The 16880-nt window shown below is 39.8% G+C and overlaps 2 protein-coding genes across 3 annotated transcripts in view; both read left to right on the plus strand.

Annotated features, from left to right (window-relative positions):
• Window positions 1-14: 14 nt before the first annotated feature.
• ARMT1 (acidic residue methyltransferase 1) lies at window positions 15-10217 on the plus strand. Of its 2 annotated transcripts, none has more exons than XM_080616972.1 (6): window positions 15-145; window positions 1567-1652; window positions 2167-2408; window positions 3874-4039; window positions 5009-5731; window positions 10097-10217. In XM_080616972.1, exons 3-6 carry the CDS (start codon window positions 2242-2244, stop codon window positions 10199-10201), a joined length of 1161 nt encoding a protein of 386 aa, XP_080473098.1. In that variant the 5' UTR covers window positions 15-145; window positions 1567-1652; window positions 2167-2241; the 3' UTR covers window positions 10202-10217. The 2 variants fall into 2 exon arrangements, with proteins under 2 accessions (XP_080473098.1, XP_080473097.1); XM_080616971.1 differs by having other exon boundaries at window positions 62-145; window positions 1547-1652.
• Window positions 10218-13709: 3492 nt separating this feature from the next.
• Window positions 13710-16880, plus strand: part of CCDC170 (coiled-coil domain containing 170) — a gene marked incomplete at both ends in the record, with an annotated part of 36494 nt that continues 33323 nt past the window's right edge. Inside the window, one exon of the mRNA XM_080616970.1 lies at window positions 13710-13745. Coding sequence (XP_080473096.1) covers window positions 13710-13745 — 36 coding nt within the window. The remainder of the gene's footprint in view (window positions 13746-16880) is intronic.

Raw genomic sequence — 16880 nt, forward strand, 5'->3', positions numbered from 1 at the left:
CCCGTCGCCGTGCCGCGCGGCAAGCGCGGCTGGCTCACCAATGACGTCCGGCTGCCTCGCCCCACTTCCGGGGGGTGGTCTTGCAGCAAGCGGGGTGGAGCAAGATGGCGGTGTTACCGGTCTCCCTCTCGGCCAGGTTTAAGGGGTCCGTTATGGCCTGCGGGGTGGCGGAACAAGAAGGAATTGAGGGACTGGCTGGTGCTCCCCTGGTAGGGGGCGGCTGCTGCCTCCGGGCGCAGGGTCCCGGGCCCATCGGCTCGGGCCTCTGGCCTAGCGGTGAGCGCCGGTTCTCAGCGTACTTGTGCGGGCTGTAGGTGGCGCCGTCTCGGCCGGCTTAGCCTCCGTCCCGATCCCGCTCAGCGCCGCGACTTCCCTGTGTTAGCGAGCGGGAGGGCGCCGGTGGTGTCTGCGCTTGTGTCAGGTTCTTTCGGATACGCTGTTCAGCTGCGGGTAGCTGTCTGGCCCGAACCAGTACGGCCTGGCTACGGGTCCCGGAGTAGGAATCTTCAAATAAAAAATTATTCTTCGGGCGGGGTTGCAGCTGTCGGTTGGGCTGGCACAGTTTTGCTTGCTGTGATCCTCACGTGTGAGCCATGTGTGGGAAATGCTAAGTCACGTATGCAGTGGAGAGCAAGTAATGCTGATACACTTAAACTTTGAACAAACATCTGTGCTTTTAATTTTAAATTTCCTTGACTTTATATCTGGGTAACTGAGCAATTAGAGAATGGATTTTATCCTAGAATTAACTATAATTTTCACTCTTTTACACGGCTAGTCATTTAGCATTTCCTTAGCTGAAAACACTTGCGTTTATGTCTTCAAAAGTAGACCTAGGAACCTGACCAATTTGGTTGGTTTTTATTGGTGTCTGCTGCTTTAAAGGCACATAAGCTTACTTTAGGACTGTCGTGGTTTAACCCCAGCCGGCAGCTAAGCACCACGCAGCTGCTCACTCCTTCCCCCCTGCGGCGGGAATGGGGGGAAGAGAATTGGAAGGGTAGAAGTAAGAAAACTCGTGGGTTGAGAAAATGACAGTTTGTTTCATAACTGAAATAAAATACTAATAAATTTTAATGAAAAGGAAAATAACAAAAATAAAGCCTAAGAAAAACAAGTGATGCAAATAAATCAACAGTTGCTCACCACCAACTGACAGATGCTCAGCCAGTCCCTGAGCAGCGGGTCCCCTATCCAACCTCCCCCCTAGTTTATTGCGGAGCACAATGCCATGTGGTGTGGGATATCCCTGGAGTCAGCTGGGGCCAACTGTGTTGTCTTCTTGTGTACCCCCAGCCTGCTCACTAGCAGGGTGGTGAGAGGCAGAAAATCGCTTGTGTGAGCTCTGCTCAGAAATAACTTAAATCGTCCCTGTATTATCAGCACTGTTTTCAGCACAAATCCAGAACTTAGCCCCGTATCAGTTACTGTGAAGGAAATTAACTCTATCCCAGCTGAACCCAGCAGAAAGACCTTGAATTTATTTTTTAAAAATAGAAGATATTTCATCATCTCTATAATAAAATTTTGATCATCTCCTTTTTAGATCCTTTGCATATCTTACAGTTAAAGACAGACTGCCCCAGATCCTCACAAGAGTTATTGATACTCTGCATCGACATAAAAATGAATTTTTTGAAGAACATGGTGAGGTAAGAATAAGGTCTCCTTTTTGCCTGAGATTTTTTCTTCTCCACTAACTTGAGACTCCTTCTCTGCCTTGTTTTTACTGTTTTCTTACTACAGTTGTTACTTACCAGTCTTAATCTTTTTGTGTTTTTTTAGTTTATTGTCTCTTTGTTATGCTATTTTTCATTAATTTTGTAACTCGTCTTTATGTCTAACCTTTTTCTGATGTATCTGTTCTGCACTCCTTCACTTTCTCAGGTTGTTGTGTTGATGTAGTGTTAATGGATGGTAGCATCATTTGAACTTGGCAATGTTTCAATTCTCCCTTCCCCTCTAATAAGCCAAAAGCTAATTCTAAAAAGAAGTCCTATATGCAATTCATTTTAGGATATTGGGTGTAAAATGAGCTTCATTCACCAAAATGTTTTTGTATTTGGCAATTAAAACTTATCACTTATGTCTTTCAGGAAAAGTTGATCTGTGTCTCTACAGGAATAAATATTCAGAATAGGAATTTTTGTTCTCCACTTATTTCAGAAGGGTGTGGAAGCGGAGAAGAGAGCTATATCTTTCCTCTCCAAGCTGCGGAATGAACTGCAAACAGACAAACCAATGACCCCTTTAGAAGATGAGCTGCCAGATGCTGCTCTGTGGAACCAGTACCTAGACTACCAACGAAATTTAGCAAATGGGAGTGGAGAACTGAGTTGGTTTCAGTCCCCTTGGTTATTTGTAGAGTGTTATATGTATCGAAGAATTCATGCAGCATTAGCACAGAAGTAAGTATTTACTAGCTTGGTATATTACTCTGCAAAAAAAAATATCATTCTTTCCCATTTTTATTTGAGGAGAAAGGAAGACGGCTGAGAATAAGATAAAAGAAAATCTCAACGTTTTTACAGTATTCCTTGTCCGTTATCTTGCACCTCAGATATAAAATGAATACGTTTTCTTCTTCCATGCAGCAGAATTTGAAGCTTATTAGTTGGGTTTTTTTATGCTTCAGCATCTGTGACTTCGTCTACATGAAAACTCTTAAGCTTAACTATATAGCTGGACTTTCTTGCAGATTAATGTGCATTGACATATGAAAGTTATTTGGCATTTCTAAAAGGTTTGTTAATCTAGAATTGTTTCTTAAGACATATGTTAGCCTGAAACACAGAATGTGAGAGCCACTGATCTGCTGGGCATTCTCATTTGTTTTGCTGCTCAAAATCTGAAATTACTGTTTTGAGGATTGTCACTTATAGCAGTAGCCCCACCTTAAGCAGCCCCTGTTGTTCATTCTACACCATCTTCTTAATTACAGCGGTATTTGCAGACCATGTGTTGCATTGAAATCTGGGAGCTGATCCTGGTTAAAAATAACTTCGCAGGAGAAACTTGCTGTGCTGGTACTGTGGAGAGGTGCCAGTACAGTGTAATGGGGGAGGAATGAGCAGTTTTAAGTTCCCATGGCTGTCAAGAAAAAAAATAATTGAAAGCTCCATGTGTACTGTATTTGCCCTTAGTATTACAGAGTTGCAAACACAGTTATGGGATCCTATTTTCACTGGTGTGTTGCGTAATTTGAACTCTTGCACCAAAAGCTTCAAATATGAGATAGATCTTCTGGATTGCAGTTGAAGAACTCGGCAGATACTTTTCATTAGTAAGCTCTAAGTTGCTTCATCTCCATTACTTAGCTTCTCTTAAGCATATGCTTGGAAGGAAGTTCAGTCCAGTGTAAAAAGGTGTACGTGCAAATATGTCTCACAATAAATGAGTGTATTTCTTATATATTACAAGAATTGTTTTGGCATCTTTGTCATGTTAATTTTATAGTCCTAGTTAAAAACTTCTGTAAGAGTAACTTCATATCACTGTAAGAGACCTTGGTATGGGGAGTACATTTCAGCACATCCTAAAATTGGGCCAGCAATTCACTGTGTCTGAAGACTAGAGTTCAGAATTTTCCCTGTATATGTGCAGTTCCCGGAATTGTTGTGACTGAACACTTGTTCACTTTCAGAATATATTGCTAGAAATATAAAGATGTCTCATATACTGTCTGTTTCAGTGAGACATGATATCAGACTGTAATTGAGATGTGTGAAAATCTAGTATGACAAATTAGATGTGGAAAATCTAGCTAGAGCTCGTAGTACGGCCTGCAAAAGCTGAACTGCTTTTTCAAATGTATTTCATGTGCTATTGGAAAATGTTGCAAGTATGTTAACATGTTTGTTCTTCTTTTTTTAGCCCACCTATTGAGAACTTCGATGTTTTTAAGGAAGGAAAGGCTCAAAATTTCTTCGAATCCCAAGAGGCTGTTATTGCGTTATGCACTTACTTTCAGGAACTTCTTAAAAACCTCAAGGATCTAGATGAAAAGCAACTTCAGGAGGAACTTTTTAAGCTATTGCAGGTAGAGTAGTAGTGTTTAACCTAAGAATTTAAAGTATCTCTTCTATGTATCAAACAAAAACTTGAGGCTGTAAAGAATCTGAACGTCATAAGGCAATTAAAATATGGCTCTTTTGTGTGTAAAATGTGGTGAAATCCTGGCAGCCATACTGTATGGCTGCTACTCTGGAAATTTTTAAATTTTAGTTACTTTTATTAAATGTGACATTTTCATTATACTGCTGTTCTTCATTGTATATTTGAAAACCCAGCTTATTGTCCTTAACACTCCCTCTAAAATGCTTTAAATCAAGTTCCAGGTCACTTATGTGTTATTTAACTGTAAAATTTTAAACCAGTTCATTTTATTGACACTAAAAATTTTTAAAGTTCTTTGGAAAATAAAGTTAGAAGTCAGTCAGGGCCAGAAGTGGGGTAAAAGCTTTGTAACTGCATTATTCTTGGAAAATAATGCTTTGGGTAGAATATGAAATAGTATAGGATTGCAAGTAAGTCCATTAGCTGCCAACAGTGCGCAATAAGTATTTGGTGAATCTTTATTAAGATCTCATTAGTGTATGCTTAAAATACTTGGCAGCATGCAATAAAGAAATAACCCTGCTTTTATTACCCCTTTTTTCTGTATTCTCACTGATATTTTCTGGAATTACAGTATGGAGAATATTTGTGTTTTAAGCTTTATGATCTGCCTATTGATGTTGATCTAAATTTTCCATATTTGTCATTGCTGATGCGTGTTTCTGATGCCTGCATAAATACAGTGCGTTGTTTGGTTTCTTCCACAAAATCCTGTCTATAGTAAGATTTCAGTACCAGAAGTTGGATTTTATTAAAGCTTGGAGGAAAACACAGAGTTAGAGCCTTCATGACCCTAAAATGAAAACAAACAAACAAAATCTTTAGTGTATGTGTAGTTTAGAATGTAACTGCAGTGAGACTTAGCAAATGTTTTTGGTTTTCCTCCTTCCAGGTGTCATTGTGGGGCAATAAGTGCGACCTTTCATTTTCAGCCGGTGAAGGCAGCTCTCAGAAATCTAACCCTTTACAATCCCTGGAAAACCTGTTACCTTACATTGTGGTGAATGATACGGAAAAAATTTGGTCACTATTTGTAAACGCCAAAAAAAGAAATACAGAAAAAAGTAATGTTAGAGTTGACATAGTCCTGGATAATGCTGGATTTGAACTTGTGAGTGATTTTGTGTTGGCTGACTTCCTGTTATTGTCAAAGCTAGCTGATGAAGTCCATTTTCATGGAAAAAGTATTCCATGGTATGTTTCAGATACCACAAAGCATGATTTTAACTGGACTGTTAAACAACTGCAGTCAGCTAATCATATGTGGATGTCTAGATGTGGGATAAACTGGGAGGGCAATTTGAAAAAAGGAGTTTGGGTTTACCATGATCACATGTTTTGGACTTTGCCACATGACTTTTCGAGTATGGCTGGAGTTGCTCCTGACTTGTATGCTGATCTACAGAAGTCAAACTTGATTTTTTTCAAAGGTGATCTAAACTATAGAAAATTAACAGGAGATAGAAAATGGGAGTATACTGTTCCGTTCCATCAAGCCTTGAACAAGTTTCATCCTGCACCTCTTTGTAGTTTGAGAACACTGAAATCAGATACTCAGGTTGGCCTAAAATCTGGCCAGGGGGAAGAAATTCAGGCTTCTGAACCTGAATGGATGGTAAGTGGAAAATACGGGATAGTTCAGGTTGATGCTGCTGTCTAGTTAAATGGTTCCTAACGTTCTGAAAAAGAGATTCAGTCTGAGTTTTAACTACTTTGTTCCATGCTTGGGTTCAGCAAAGATTCTTTTTTGTTAGCATTTTTTGCTCCCAAGTGATTTGTTGTTTTTGTTCCACAAGTCTTTAATGTGGTGCAGAAATTTACAAACTGTCTTTTAGACATAAATCAATCTGCATTTCAATGGATTTTGCTTTCCTAGCGTCCAGTGTCAGCAGATGTTTAAGATGAATATTTAGTTGCCCATAATACTTCTTTCCTCATCAATGAGTATGAGAGTTTATGGCTAAGAAGTGAAAAATCTGCTTCAGAAACCATTTCTGCAATCCCACATTAGCATGTTTGTACTTACTTCAGGGTAATTTGTGGTCCACATGCCATGCATTGCATGAAAGTTAATATTCTGGAGAATGCACAAATTCCAGCTAGATTCTTTGCAAGCCATTACAGGATCACGTTTTAAAATTGAGAACTGAGTTGACTTGTGTGAAGTTTTTATTACATAAGTTTTACTTGCTTCTTGTGTCCGTGAACAAACAACTTTTGATGTTTTCAGTGTAATTTGCTGTACATTAAGAGAAGAGTCCTTGGATGATGCCTTGTAAATATTAATATAGAATTTGAAGGTTGAATTTTAATTTTAAAATGCAAGTGGATATTGCCAGGAGGGGAGTTGTCCCATCTGGTAGGCAGATGAGTGGGACAAAGGATCATGTCATTTTAAGCATATGGAAGATACTGTTCATCTAAGAACTTCCACCAAGAAAAGCACACAATCCCTCACCCCCCAAACCAACCAACATACCCGACCAGTTACGTTAATTTTGGGTTTAATAAAGATTTGAATTAAGGATGGCCTGTCAGCAGTGTTCTTCTGTTGTGATAATTCTCTTTATTTGTCAAATGCTTCGTTTTTAAGAAGGATGCCATAATTTTCATGGGGGTACTACAGTCCCATTTACACTGAGAAGTATATGCTAGAGAAGCATATGCCATACAGGTTTGTTGAGATGTTTGCTGCTAGTTGGAGTTGTTAGATGTCCATTTCTTCTCTTCTAGCCTGGTCTCAAATTACTCAGAATTTTTTTTTTTAAGACAGAGGTAGCTTAGTGAAAAAATAAAAATAGATTCTGTCAAGTCTTAAAGTACTTCTGTGGTTTGAAATAGCGGACTGAGGAAATGCCCGTGATAACCACAGGTTTGTTACAAAATGGTGGCAGAATTACTCATGGACTCTGACTGGGTTATGCTGTTGTCTAGAACTGTTGAAATGAGGTAACTTGCCCCTGTTGGCCAAGGTGGTTATGACAGAGAGAACAAGAGTAGAGAAACTTCCATTTTACATGTGTTTTACACAGTGAGGGGGAGGGCACAGAGGTGGCCTTAATTGAGTGTGTTCTGGAAGTGGTGCTATGACAGCGGAATTGGGATGACTCTTTGGTAGAAGGTGGATTTAGAGATTTTTGCACTTAATGGTTACTCAAAAACAAAGTTAAGCGTTAGCAGGCCTAAAGAAGTATGCATGGGAAGGTGGGCAGTATTTTGTACCTATTTGGCGTTGAAAATGAAGTTGAATTCCCCTTCTGGTCAGTGAAATTGCTGGCAAAGCCCATCTGAAGTGGAGAGAATTAGCTGCTGCTTCTTGTGTTCATACAGTGAAGATCTGTACAGTGGGTAAATATGCTCCAGCTTCTGATGGTTTTGTGTTCTTATATCTGAAAGTAAAGTTGCAAGATCAAGTATTCAAAAGCTAAGATGCTAGGAATTTCAGGAGGCAATGTTATATTGTAGGTAGGGTTCTACTTTTGAGACCCAGGTTCTTATCTGCTTTATCTCTGGCTTAGTACTCCTAAAGAATGAAATTGTGCTTATCCTTAGGTACCTGATTAAACCGCAATAATTAGAAATCCAGCCAAGAGAGCTGAAAGGCAGACTGCTGAAGGTCTCTCTGACTGCAGAGAGGCCAGGGGGACTCAAAGCTTTGGAGCTTCGATCAAATACATAAATGACATGATGAATTGGGGCACTGGAGCCTCAGTTTTCCATCTGTGAAAATGCTGTTAACTTGTTTCAAATGCACTTTGAAGCAACAACTTTGGGTCAAGAACGGAGGGATGGAAGTTGTGGAATATGTGCAATTGAAAGCTTTCTGCCTTGGTCAGAGAGACAAAATGATTAGGGGAAGAAATCTGCTTTGCCTGCGGACAGATTGTTTGTAAGGTGCTGTCTTAACTTGCTGGAGAGGTTTAGAAGTGTGTAATGGACAAGAAGAGAAAGCATTGTTTCACTGTTGAGGCCACCTTCAAGAATAGATTTGCCTCTTGTACAATCCTTACGCATGCAGAGAAACTTGGTTTCATTTTTCACTGGTTATTAATCTGTGTCCAGGTTGCTTTCAAGCTGTTAATTCTGGGAACTCGCAATGCAGATCAGTGAAAATAAATGTGAAGTTACAATAAGTAGAATCCTACAAAATGCTAAATCACCGAGGAGATGCAGCAGTGTTCACTTGGTATTACCTAACCATCCCCTTGGAGATTGTTGCATTGATGTTTATGAGCTCCAGAACTATCTCAGTTGTTAGATTTTTGAGTGTTTTGGAATTGTGGTTTTATATCCCGGGTCAGTTTTAGCATCTTTCCTCAGCGCTGAGCTCTGTTACAGAAGGGAAAGGCTGTAGTAACATTTTTTATTATTCTGTTCTAAAAATTAGAGTGACTTAATTTGGTACATACATTCAAGAGATTCCACATCACTCTTTGCTCAGAAAGGCTGAGCTGTCCATGTATTTTCTGTAACACAACATGAAATTCTTATTCACAAAAATGACTCCTTGAAATTATTTTTAACTAAAAGATACCGAAGTAACCCTTGCTAAGTTCTTGTTTCCTGCTCTTTTTAAATAAAAAGAACAATGGAGTCCTTTTGAGAACTTTACCTGTAGTATTAAGCGAACAAGCTTAAAGCAATTTTAAGTGTGATCATCCTGCAATAAGATACTTTTTTTCTTAGGCAAATGTTTTGAAGAGTGTGTATTGCACCCCCTCAAACTGCCCCATTCTTTTTCAGTGTTATATAACATGCATCAGTGATATACGACATATCAGTGCTATATGTTATACTGCTTTTCTTCATATCTTTTCCTTGCCTCTGTTGTTACTCTCACTACAGTTCAGATTCAGTGGATTCTTTCAGGTTTGGGTTTTTTTTTTTTTTTTTTTTTGGTTGTTTTGTTTTTGTTTTTTGTTTTGGTGGTTTGTTTTTTGTTGGGTTTTTTGTTTTTTGTTTTGTTTTTTTTTTTTTTTAAGGCCAAATAACTTTTTAGATCTACTATAAGAAACAGCTGTATAAGCATTTGTTCCCCGTCACCATGGCTGTAGAAGTGGCTGAAGTATAGCTCTTGAACCAGCTGTGGCACTGCAGGACTAGTGATGGGGAGGTGCGCTCAAGCATTTGCTGAAGAAAGCTAGGATAAAGTTTCACAGGCATTTAACCCTGCATCTGCACACTGTTCTGGTAGCAGGACAGATTGGGCTGTAGTCAGATGCTGGGCAAATGCAGGATGATATTTTTGTCCCAGTTTGCAAAGGAAATTAAAACTTGTGCCAGATTTATGCTGATTTTATGTAAGACCGCCAGTACAAATTTAACCTGTTAAAAGAGTACTTAATAGATTTGAACTGCAAGAACCTCACACTCCTGTTGCAGTTATGTCCTTCTCCAGTCACTCTGTGAGATGGAGGCCGCTGGCTCCTACCACTGCTGCCAGCTGCACTGCACAGCCTTAGCCCCATGCTGATCTCCATTTCCCCTGATATGTTCCTAGTACTGCTTCTGCATGTCAAGACATTTTCACCTTTCCTTTATGAGTTTCATGGCAAATTCCAGCTGAGGCATGGCATTCTCTAGCTCTGTGCTTTAAGCTATGCAGCATTTTAAAATGGGTGATGATCCACACTGGAACCCCTCTGCTTGGGCAGAGGTCTTCTCTGTCTGTGGCAGCAGCAGTGAAATGGCATCATGTACACAGAGAGGAGGACAAAGCCCCCCAGACAGTTAGTAGTACCCCTAGCTTTTCCATTTTCTTCACTGAAAAACATGAGTAAGTCAGTGTTCCTAGGAAAGGCAGGATGCTTCTTGACTTGTGAGTGAGTACAGAAATGGTGCAAGATTGTACCATTCCCAGAGGCCTTGGGCATGGCCTGATTAAGCAGCTCATGGGGTTTTCAAAGCAAATGATGTGCAGCACTGACACACGTGAAGGTTTAATTTTCTTTTACTGCTAGTTCCTCTCATCCCCTCTCAGCATAGAGGAGGAAGCAGTCCTGGTTCGGCTGAAGGTGTTTCAGCAGCAATCAAGGCAAGCTGCTTTCCCGGGCCGTGGGAGGTGCTGGTTTCACAAGTTCTGTGAGGAGAGAAGAAAACCCTGCAGCGGTCAGAGCATGCTGCTCTGCTTGCCTCTGTTTTGATTCTTGTAACGACAGTTCACCTTCGGGCTCTAAGCACTGTTCCTCCATCCCTAACGAGGCTCCCCACTGCAAACCCTGGACTGAGGAGGCCGCAGGGCGCGCTGTTCGCTTCTCGTTGCCAGGGGAACGGCGGCACCGCGGCCGCTGCCACGAGCGGCACCAGGGCAGGCCGGCAGCGGCGACCACAGCGCGGCCTCTCCGGCTGAAGGGGGCAGCGACGCGGCGGCGGCGGAGGTACCGCGGCCGTGGAGACAGCAGAGGTTTCTGCGGGCGAGAGGCTACAGCCCCGGCACCGCGTACCCGGGGAAGAACGAAGAGGAAGGCAGCCCGGACAAGGAGAAGGGGTGGCCCTGGCAGTCGGGCCTGGAGGGCTGCCGCCAGCAGGGCCGCTTCAGGGCGCCCGCGGTCTCCCGTGAGAGCCGCGGAGCTTGCGCCCCCCGCTGCCCGGCATGGGGCAGACCTGGGCACTTATAGGGGGCTGCGCAGGAGACATAAAGGGTCTAGAGTTTTGGTTTGTTTTGTTGTTTTTTTTTGCAGTTCTCCTACTAGGGAATAAAGCCCCGATTTTGCAAAAATACCCCCGTCCCTACTCTTGGCCTTCAGTAGCTGCCTGTAGGGTGTTTCTGTGGAGGCTGACTGCCGTTGAGGCTGGCTGTAACCCCCCCTTGCAAGTTATCTTTTCCATTTTAAATTTAATTTCACCTTTTTTAAAACACCCCACACCTCCTGCAGCTGCAGAGCTGTGCATGAGGGTAGGCATGTGCTTCAGTTGCAGCTCAGTGAGCTTCAACTGATCATTATAGCTTATCTGTACAAATTCAAGGACAAAAGTTTTTACTTAAGTGCTGCAGAAGGGTGTTATCTTTCATGGAGTAGGAATTTATAGTTATCTAAGAATTTCTTCTTTGCACTTCTTCCTTTGAAACTGGTTTGCTGGCTTTGATAGGAATTTAAAGGAGGTGCTTGAGGATATTGCTCCGAAGGATCAAACAATTTGTACTATAGATGTCGTAGAAAACTTGTAGCAGTTTTGTATTCCCAAGGATAAGTAATTCATTAGTGTGTGAACAGCTTGGTATCTCCTTAACAGCTGAACATCAATTTTGTCATTATGCTAATTTGTAGTTACCACGGAATTTTGTTAGTTTGTCAGGGCAAAATCAATACCATTATATTAAATACAACTTTTTTTACCCATTAAAGAGTTTGTTAGCAATGCTTAGTTACAGAGTTGACAGCAACTTGTTCCTCATCCTAGTGACCTGAAGTCAAACAGTATGTGAATGATACTTTTGTGACTCAGAATCACATTAGAACCTATGTATTTATAAAATGTGGGTTACAAATTGTAAATCAAAGTACAGCACTAGTCAGTTTGAATTATCTGTATACCAACAGACTTAAATATATCTAAAATATTTGGCTTTCACTGACTGTACTATAGTGGGCATTGTAGGCAAATTGCAGGAGTGTTGGCATTGCTTTGTTGGTTGTTTTTTAAGCCTCTCATTTAATCTATTCTCTCACAAAAGTTATTTAACTCTATTCAGCACTCATAAAACCAGTAGAAAAATGAGTAGTTTGCAAAAATCCCTGCATAAGCTCTTAATTTTGTTATAAATTTTGCCTTAGCCTTGTTATTATTTTGAGATTAAACATGGCAGCACCTTCTTGTTATTCATTTTGGAAAAGCTGTGGGACAAAGTGTCAGGGGAGATTCAAGTTCCGTAATTTAGCCATATAGCCGAAGGACGAAGTAAAACAAAAGACATGCTAAGTAATATTTACAGTAGGTAATGTGTCTCTGTAATTGCCTTGAGATGACTGCTGTCTTTCATCATATTAAATGCATTCATTGTATTTAGATGCAAAGTCACCTCATTATAATAGAGAGGAAAATGAAAGACGAAAATGCTTCAACTGCAGCTTGTAGTAGTAGAGGGTAAGAAAATGCTTTAACTGCAGCTTGTAGTAGTAGAGGGTAAGACTAACATTTTGGTTGTCATGAAACTTTCATTTGGGCCTATTAATCAAGCTTGAAATTGGCTTCTTCAGTAGGTGAACAACACCAGAGAGTGATTTTTATCTTTCAGTAATACCTTTCAATGATGACTGCAAAAGAAGGGAGGGTAGAGCTAAGCAGTACCCTTCTGAAAGGAATTTAGAAAATCCCTTTGGTGATATATTTGAGCTGTTTGGAACACTTGGTGCACTGTTCCAGAAATGCTAATGCATAAGAACCTCCACAGTCATATAACAACAACAGAAAAATAACTTCAGGGTTACACACACAAGCTGCAAGCAATGAATTGGGCATAGTAACCAGCAGAAATCAGGGAGGGAAAAGAGGAATTCACTGGGCGAGAAGTGATCAAAAGTAATTGGGTATTGGGAAAGAGGAATTCAGTGAGTGAGAAGTTACCAAAAGCAACTGGGTATTTCTGGCATTTTAAAATGTGAAAGAGGAACTGACAAAACTGAAATGGTTTTGAAATGTTACTCGCAAATTTTCATTTATGGTAATAAAGCATTGCCAGTACATTTTGAGATCTCTGACAGGCAAATTGTGCAAAGTATTAAGTAGAAAGAAGACAACTTTACCAAAAATATACATACAGGATGGCTAATATGTGAACAGGTTTTTTCCCTCCAAAGTGACTCTGATTCACTTCAGTCTGCTTTCACATACTTAACAAAACCTGACTTACTGTGTAACAGTGGCTCACCCTTCTCACACTCATCAGTGTGTGTAGCTGCTGTGGCTATTCTGAAAGTGATGTGCACACTGGCTGGCTAGCTGTTGCTACCAAGAAAAATCTGCAATAGCCAAGTGCTACCTGCCTTCCCTCTGTTTGACTCAGAAAGTATCTCTAAAAACTGTTCAGTGCCTGATTTTCATGCAACTTATAGTTATTTTTATAATATTTGCTTTTTAACCTGTGGATTTTATGGAAAGAAATACATTCTAAAAGTTGTATTTTGTTATACTAGAATAGATTATTTTGCAAAATAAAATAAAAATTTAATATCCTCTGCATGCTGAATAGAATTTCCTTTTAAAGTCTATTTGCACAAAGTAGTTTTTCAAATGGCTTTTTAAGAATATGTCTTGATTGTTTAATCAGATTAAGCTAGTTAGGTTGTGGATGGCAACACACTTTTAATATCAAATTTCTAGCCCTAGTTAGAATAGTTACAAATAAAACATTATGTTTAAGCTCCCTTTTTCAGCAGTTCAGCCCATACACATATTCCTCTTCATCCCTGTTGCCCTGAAAGGCATAGTATTCTGCTTTTATGCCTTTCTTTGCTGATGGTAACCTATGACATAGTTTAGTAAAGCAGTTCTGTGAAAAATTACTGTCATGTGTCATCCTGCTGCATCATACTGTTTAATTTTATACCTCTCTTTCCCTCTTTTCCCATTTGTTTTGTAGAAGCAAAGGAAGAATGGAGTCTACAAAGGTTTGTGAATCATTATTTTTGGTATGCCAACCCTAATGTGCTTAGACACTTTGGAAATGGAAAGAAGTAGTGTCCCTCTGCTATGGACAAGAGGCAATACGTTGGCAAGTTACTCAGGGTAGTGATCAGTGCTTAAATGCTTACTGACAGCTTTCTGTTTCATTAGAGGTTTTTTTAATACATATTTTGGGAAAGGGAGGCAGTGGTAACAGCATTTGTCAGGATTGAAATAAGAAATGTAGGCAGGAAATAAAAGTAAAGCTCTCAAGAGCAGAATGGGAGTAAATGACTTAACAGTTGGCCAATTTCAAAGTACATGGTGAGGTATAAAACTATTGAATGTTGTTGAAGTTCTGTTGTTTCTGCATCAGGTGAAGTTTGCCAACTATAGGCCAAATTACAGGGAGATGAAAGTAGTTACTTGGTAAAAGCTCAGAACAAAACCCCCCACAATAACAACATAGACCTTACGTTGTTAATCTTCTAAAGAACTCCTATTGCTAATAAAGCCAAAGGTCCAAATGGATATTACTCTTAAGTATTAAAAACATAGATTTAGCTTCTTTATAGCTAAAATACAGATTTAGCTTCTTTAGATTTTAGCTAAACGCATTTGAAGTGAAATAGAAACTTCATTTTCTTGCAAGTGGAAAGGGATCATGAAGTTAACAACGTCAATGGAAGAAACACTCAAACCAATTATTTAGAGCTGATTGAGTGATAATATATTAAAGCTTCTCCTGTGTACTGCCTCTTATGAACTACATAGTACTCATGAAACATTACAAATCTGAATTTTTCTGGAGATACAAAAGTGCCAAATCCGCATTACAAATTTTATCCCTATAGCAGAGTCATGCCGAATTAATTGCATTGCTGTAAGTATGATTAATGATCAGACTTGTAAATGGCTGCTGGCAAAACATAGAAAACTACTTACTTAAATATTAAATCATGCACATTCACTGACAAAAGTATGATAATCATACCAACTTCACTTGTATCTGCTTCTATAAATCTCACTAAGACAGTAAATGAGCGAAATGGTAATTCCCATTGACTTTTGAACCTGGCTTCATTTAAACCTCTTTTAAATGCTTCTAGGTATGTTTCTGCATATTTAAAATGCTCATCATTTTACAATCTAAATTTGTATGACAAATGTAGGTTTTGGAAGTTCCAGCTTTTTTCTTCAGCTATACTCTGAAGTATTTTTATCATTTTGGAGATGTATGCCTTCTTTCTGTAAAGTCATAAGTGGTTGTGTTTGTTTAGGGAAGAAAGCATACATCAATACAGTAATATAAATATAACAACATACATAAATAATATACACAGTGTTAACTTTGCAAGCTTTATCCATGGCTTTGGAGCCCTTGTGTATTCCAGAATGAAAAAAAAAAAACAACAAAACCCTGTCAAAGAATTTCGTGTGGTTGTACAATGTGAAACAAATGAGATAAAGCAAAAAGGAAGACAACGTAGCAAAGAGATGGCACATGCCTTCCCTCACTCCCTCAGAATGGTGATAAAGTGTTGGAAAAATTAGCAGCCCTTTTATCTGTGAGATTGTGCGCTATGTTGTATGTGCCTGTGAGCTGTACTACATGTATCAGTCTGGCTTGATGAGTGGCAACTCCTTCGTGAAGAAGCACAGCTGAGTGTCTTTGAGGGAGATGAATGCGATTACACTTGATGGGTCTAATCCAGTGTGTACTTGAAGAAAGATTAAAGAAAAGTGTTGACAGTATTACAGAAACTAATCCAAGGTAATCTGTCTTCTCCTACAATCTGCAGTCCAAACTAGTAGTTTTGCCTTATTCCCCAGGGGTTTCTGTGTGTGTTTCTTGGTAGAGGCTTATTTTACTGGATGCTCACTTATTTAGAGAGGTCTTTGTGTTTTTTTGGTCTCTTTTATTTTTTTTTTTTCTATTTAGAATGGGTAGGAGCTGAACTTGTAATTCATCTCAGCCTGGAAACCAGTGCTGACGTAGAATAGTATGAAGTGAAGATATCTTGTCTCTGCCTGTTTCAATGGCAGTCATTAGCTGGGGGAGATTTGCTTTTTGTAATACACACCTAAATGTTTGAGGTTTTGTTTCAGTCGTGTGTGGGAGCTGATGGAATATAAATATCATGTTCTGCCCACTGCAATGTGTACACCCAGCATCACCTAAACACACTTCTGTTCGGAAGATGTTAAATTTCATCATTCTGTAGCCACTATTGATTGGGGGAAAAAAAAAAGTTTTAATAAAACTACTATGAAGACCTGAGGTCTGAATTTCCATACTGAAAGATTTAAGTAACAACAACTAAGAAATTCAATGCATATCTGCTCTACTATAGAAGAGCAAAACCACACAAAAAAAAGAGAAAGCTTATTATAAAGAGTCTAAAAGGCACAGCTAAAAGAGTTGTACAAGTAGTGTGAAGGAGACTGTGCTAGAAGCATAGAGCCAGTGCTTGCCATTGTTCAGAAGGGCTTGAAAAAGGGTGAAAAGGGTCAGTATGGTCATTGCTGGGGTTGCAGAAGCATCATTCAGAAAGCTGAAGTTATGTCCAAGTGAAGGAGTTTAAAAGGACCTTTAGCCTTGGCAGGTTATAAGTAAAAGCGCAAATGGGCAAGCCAGAAAGCTACTTTAGGAGTGGGTAGGAGTGTCGGAGTAAGCATGGACTCTTTAATCTGGTAGAGAGACTGTGGAGGTGAGATATGACAGAAATCTGCAAAACTATAAGTGGCACAGAGAAGATTGAGAGCCATTTCTTCCAAAATGAAAATGAGGGGGCATGTAAATGTAACTGAAGGCCAGGTTCAAGGCAGGTTCGATGTTGCTTTGAGCAACCTGCTGTAGTGGAAGGTGTCTCTGCCCATGGCAGGGGGGCTGGAACTAGATGATCTTTAAGGTCCCTTCAACACAAACCATTCTATGAAGTCTAAAAGCCAAAGCTGTTTTTTGCTTAAGGAACACCTGAGCGTTCTCTTTTGCTTGAAGTTTACATCGGTTGAAGGAGTGACAGGATAAGTTTGTAGAAGAGGGGCCTTTTGAATTTTTTCTAAACCACATAGAAATTACTGGAAATAACCTGAGCTGAAAATAGTGGGAGGCCAAGAAATTGTTGAGAAAGGTGTATCTTACATGCTGATATACTTCA

This window comes from Psittacula echo, assembly GCF_963264785.1.
Source record: "Psittacula echo genome assembly, chromosome: 4".
Classification (NCBI taxonomy): Eukaryota; Metazoa; Chordata; class Aves; order Psittaciformes; family Psittacidae; genus Psittacula; species Psittacula echo.

Excerpts from the sequence above, each read along its gene's own strand:
- ARMT1 (XM_080616971.1), top strand. The coding sequence starts at position 105 with ATGGCGGTGTTACCGGTCTCCCTCTCGGCCAGGTTTAAGGG. Across the intron at positions 1,653-2,166 it reads TTTTTGAAGAACATGGTGAG|AAGGGTGTGGAAGCGGAGAA; the intron begins GTAAGAATAAGG and ends CACTTATTTCAG. Across the intron at positions 4,040-5,008 it reads AACTTTTTAAGCTATTGCAG|GTGTCATTGTGGGGCAATAA; the intron begins GTAGAGTAGTAG and ends TCCTCCTTCCAG.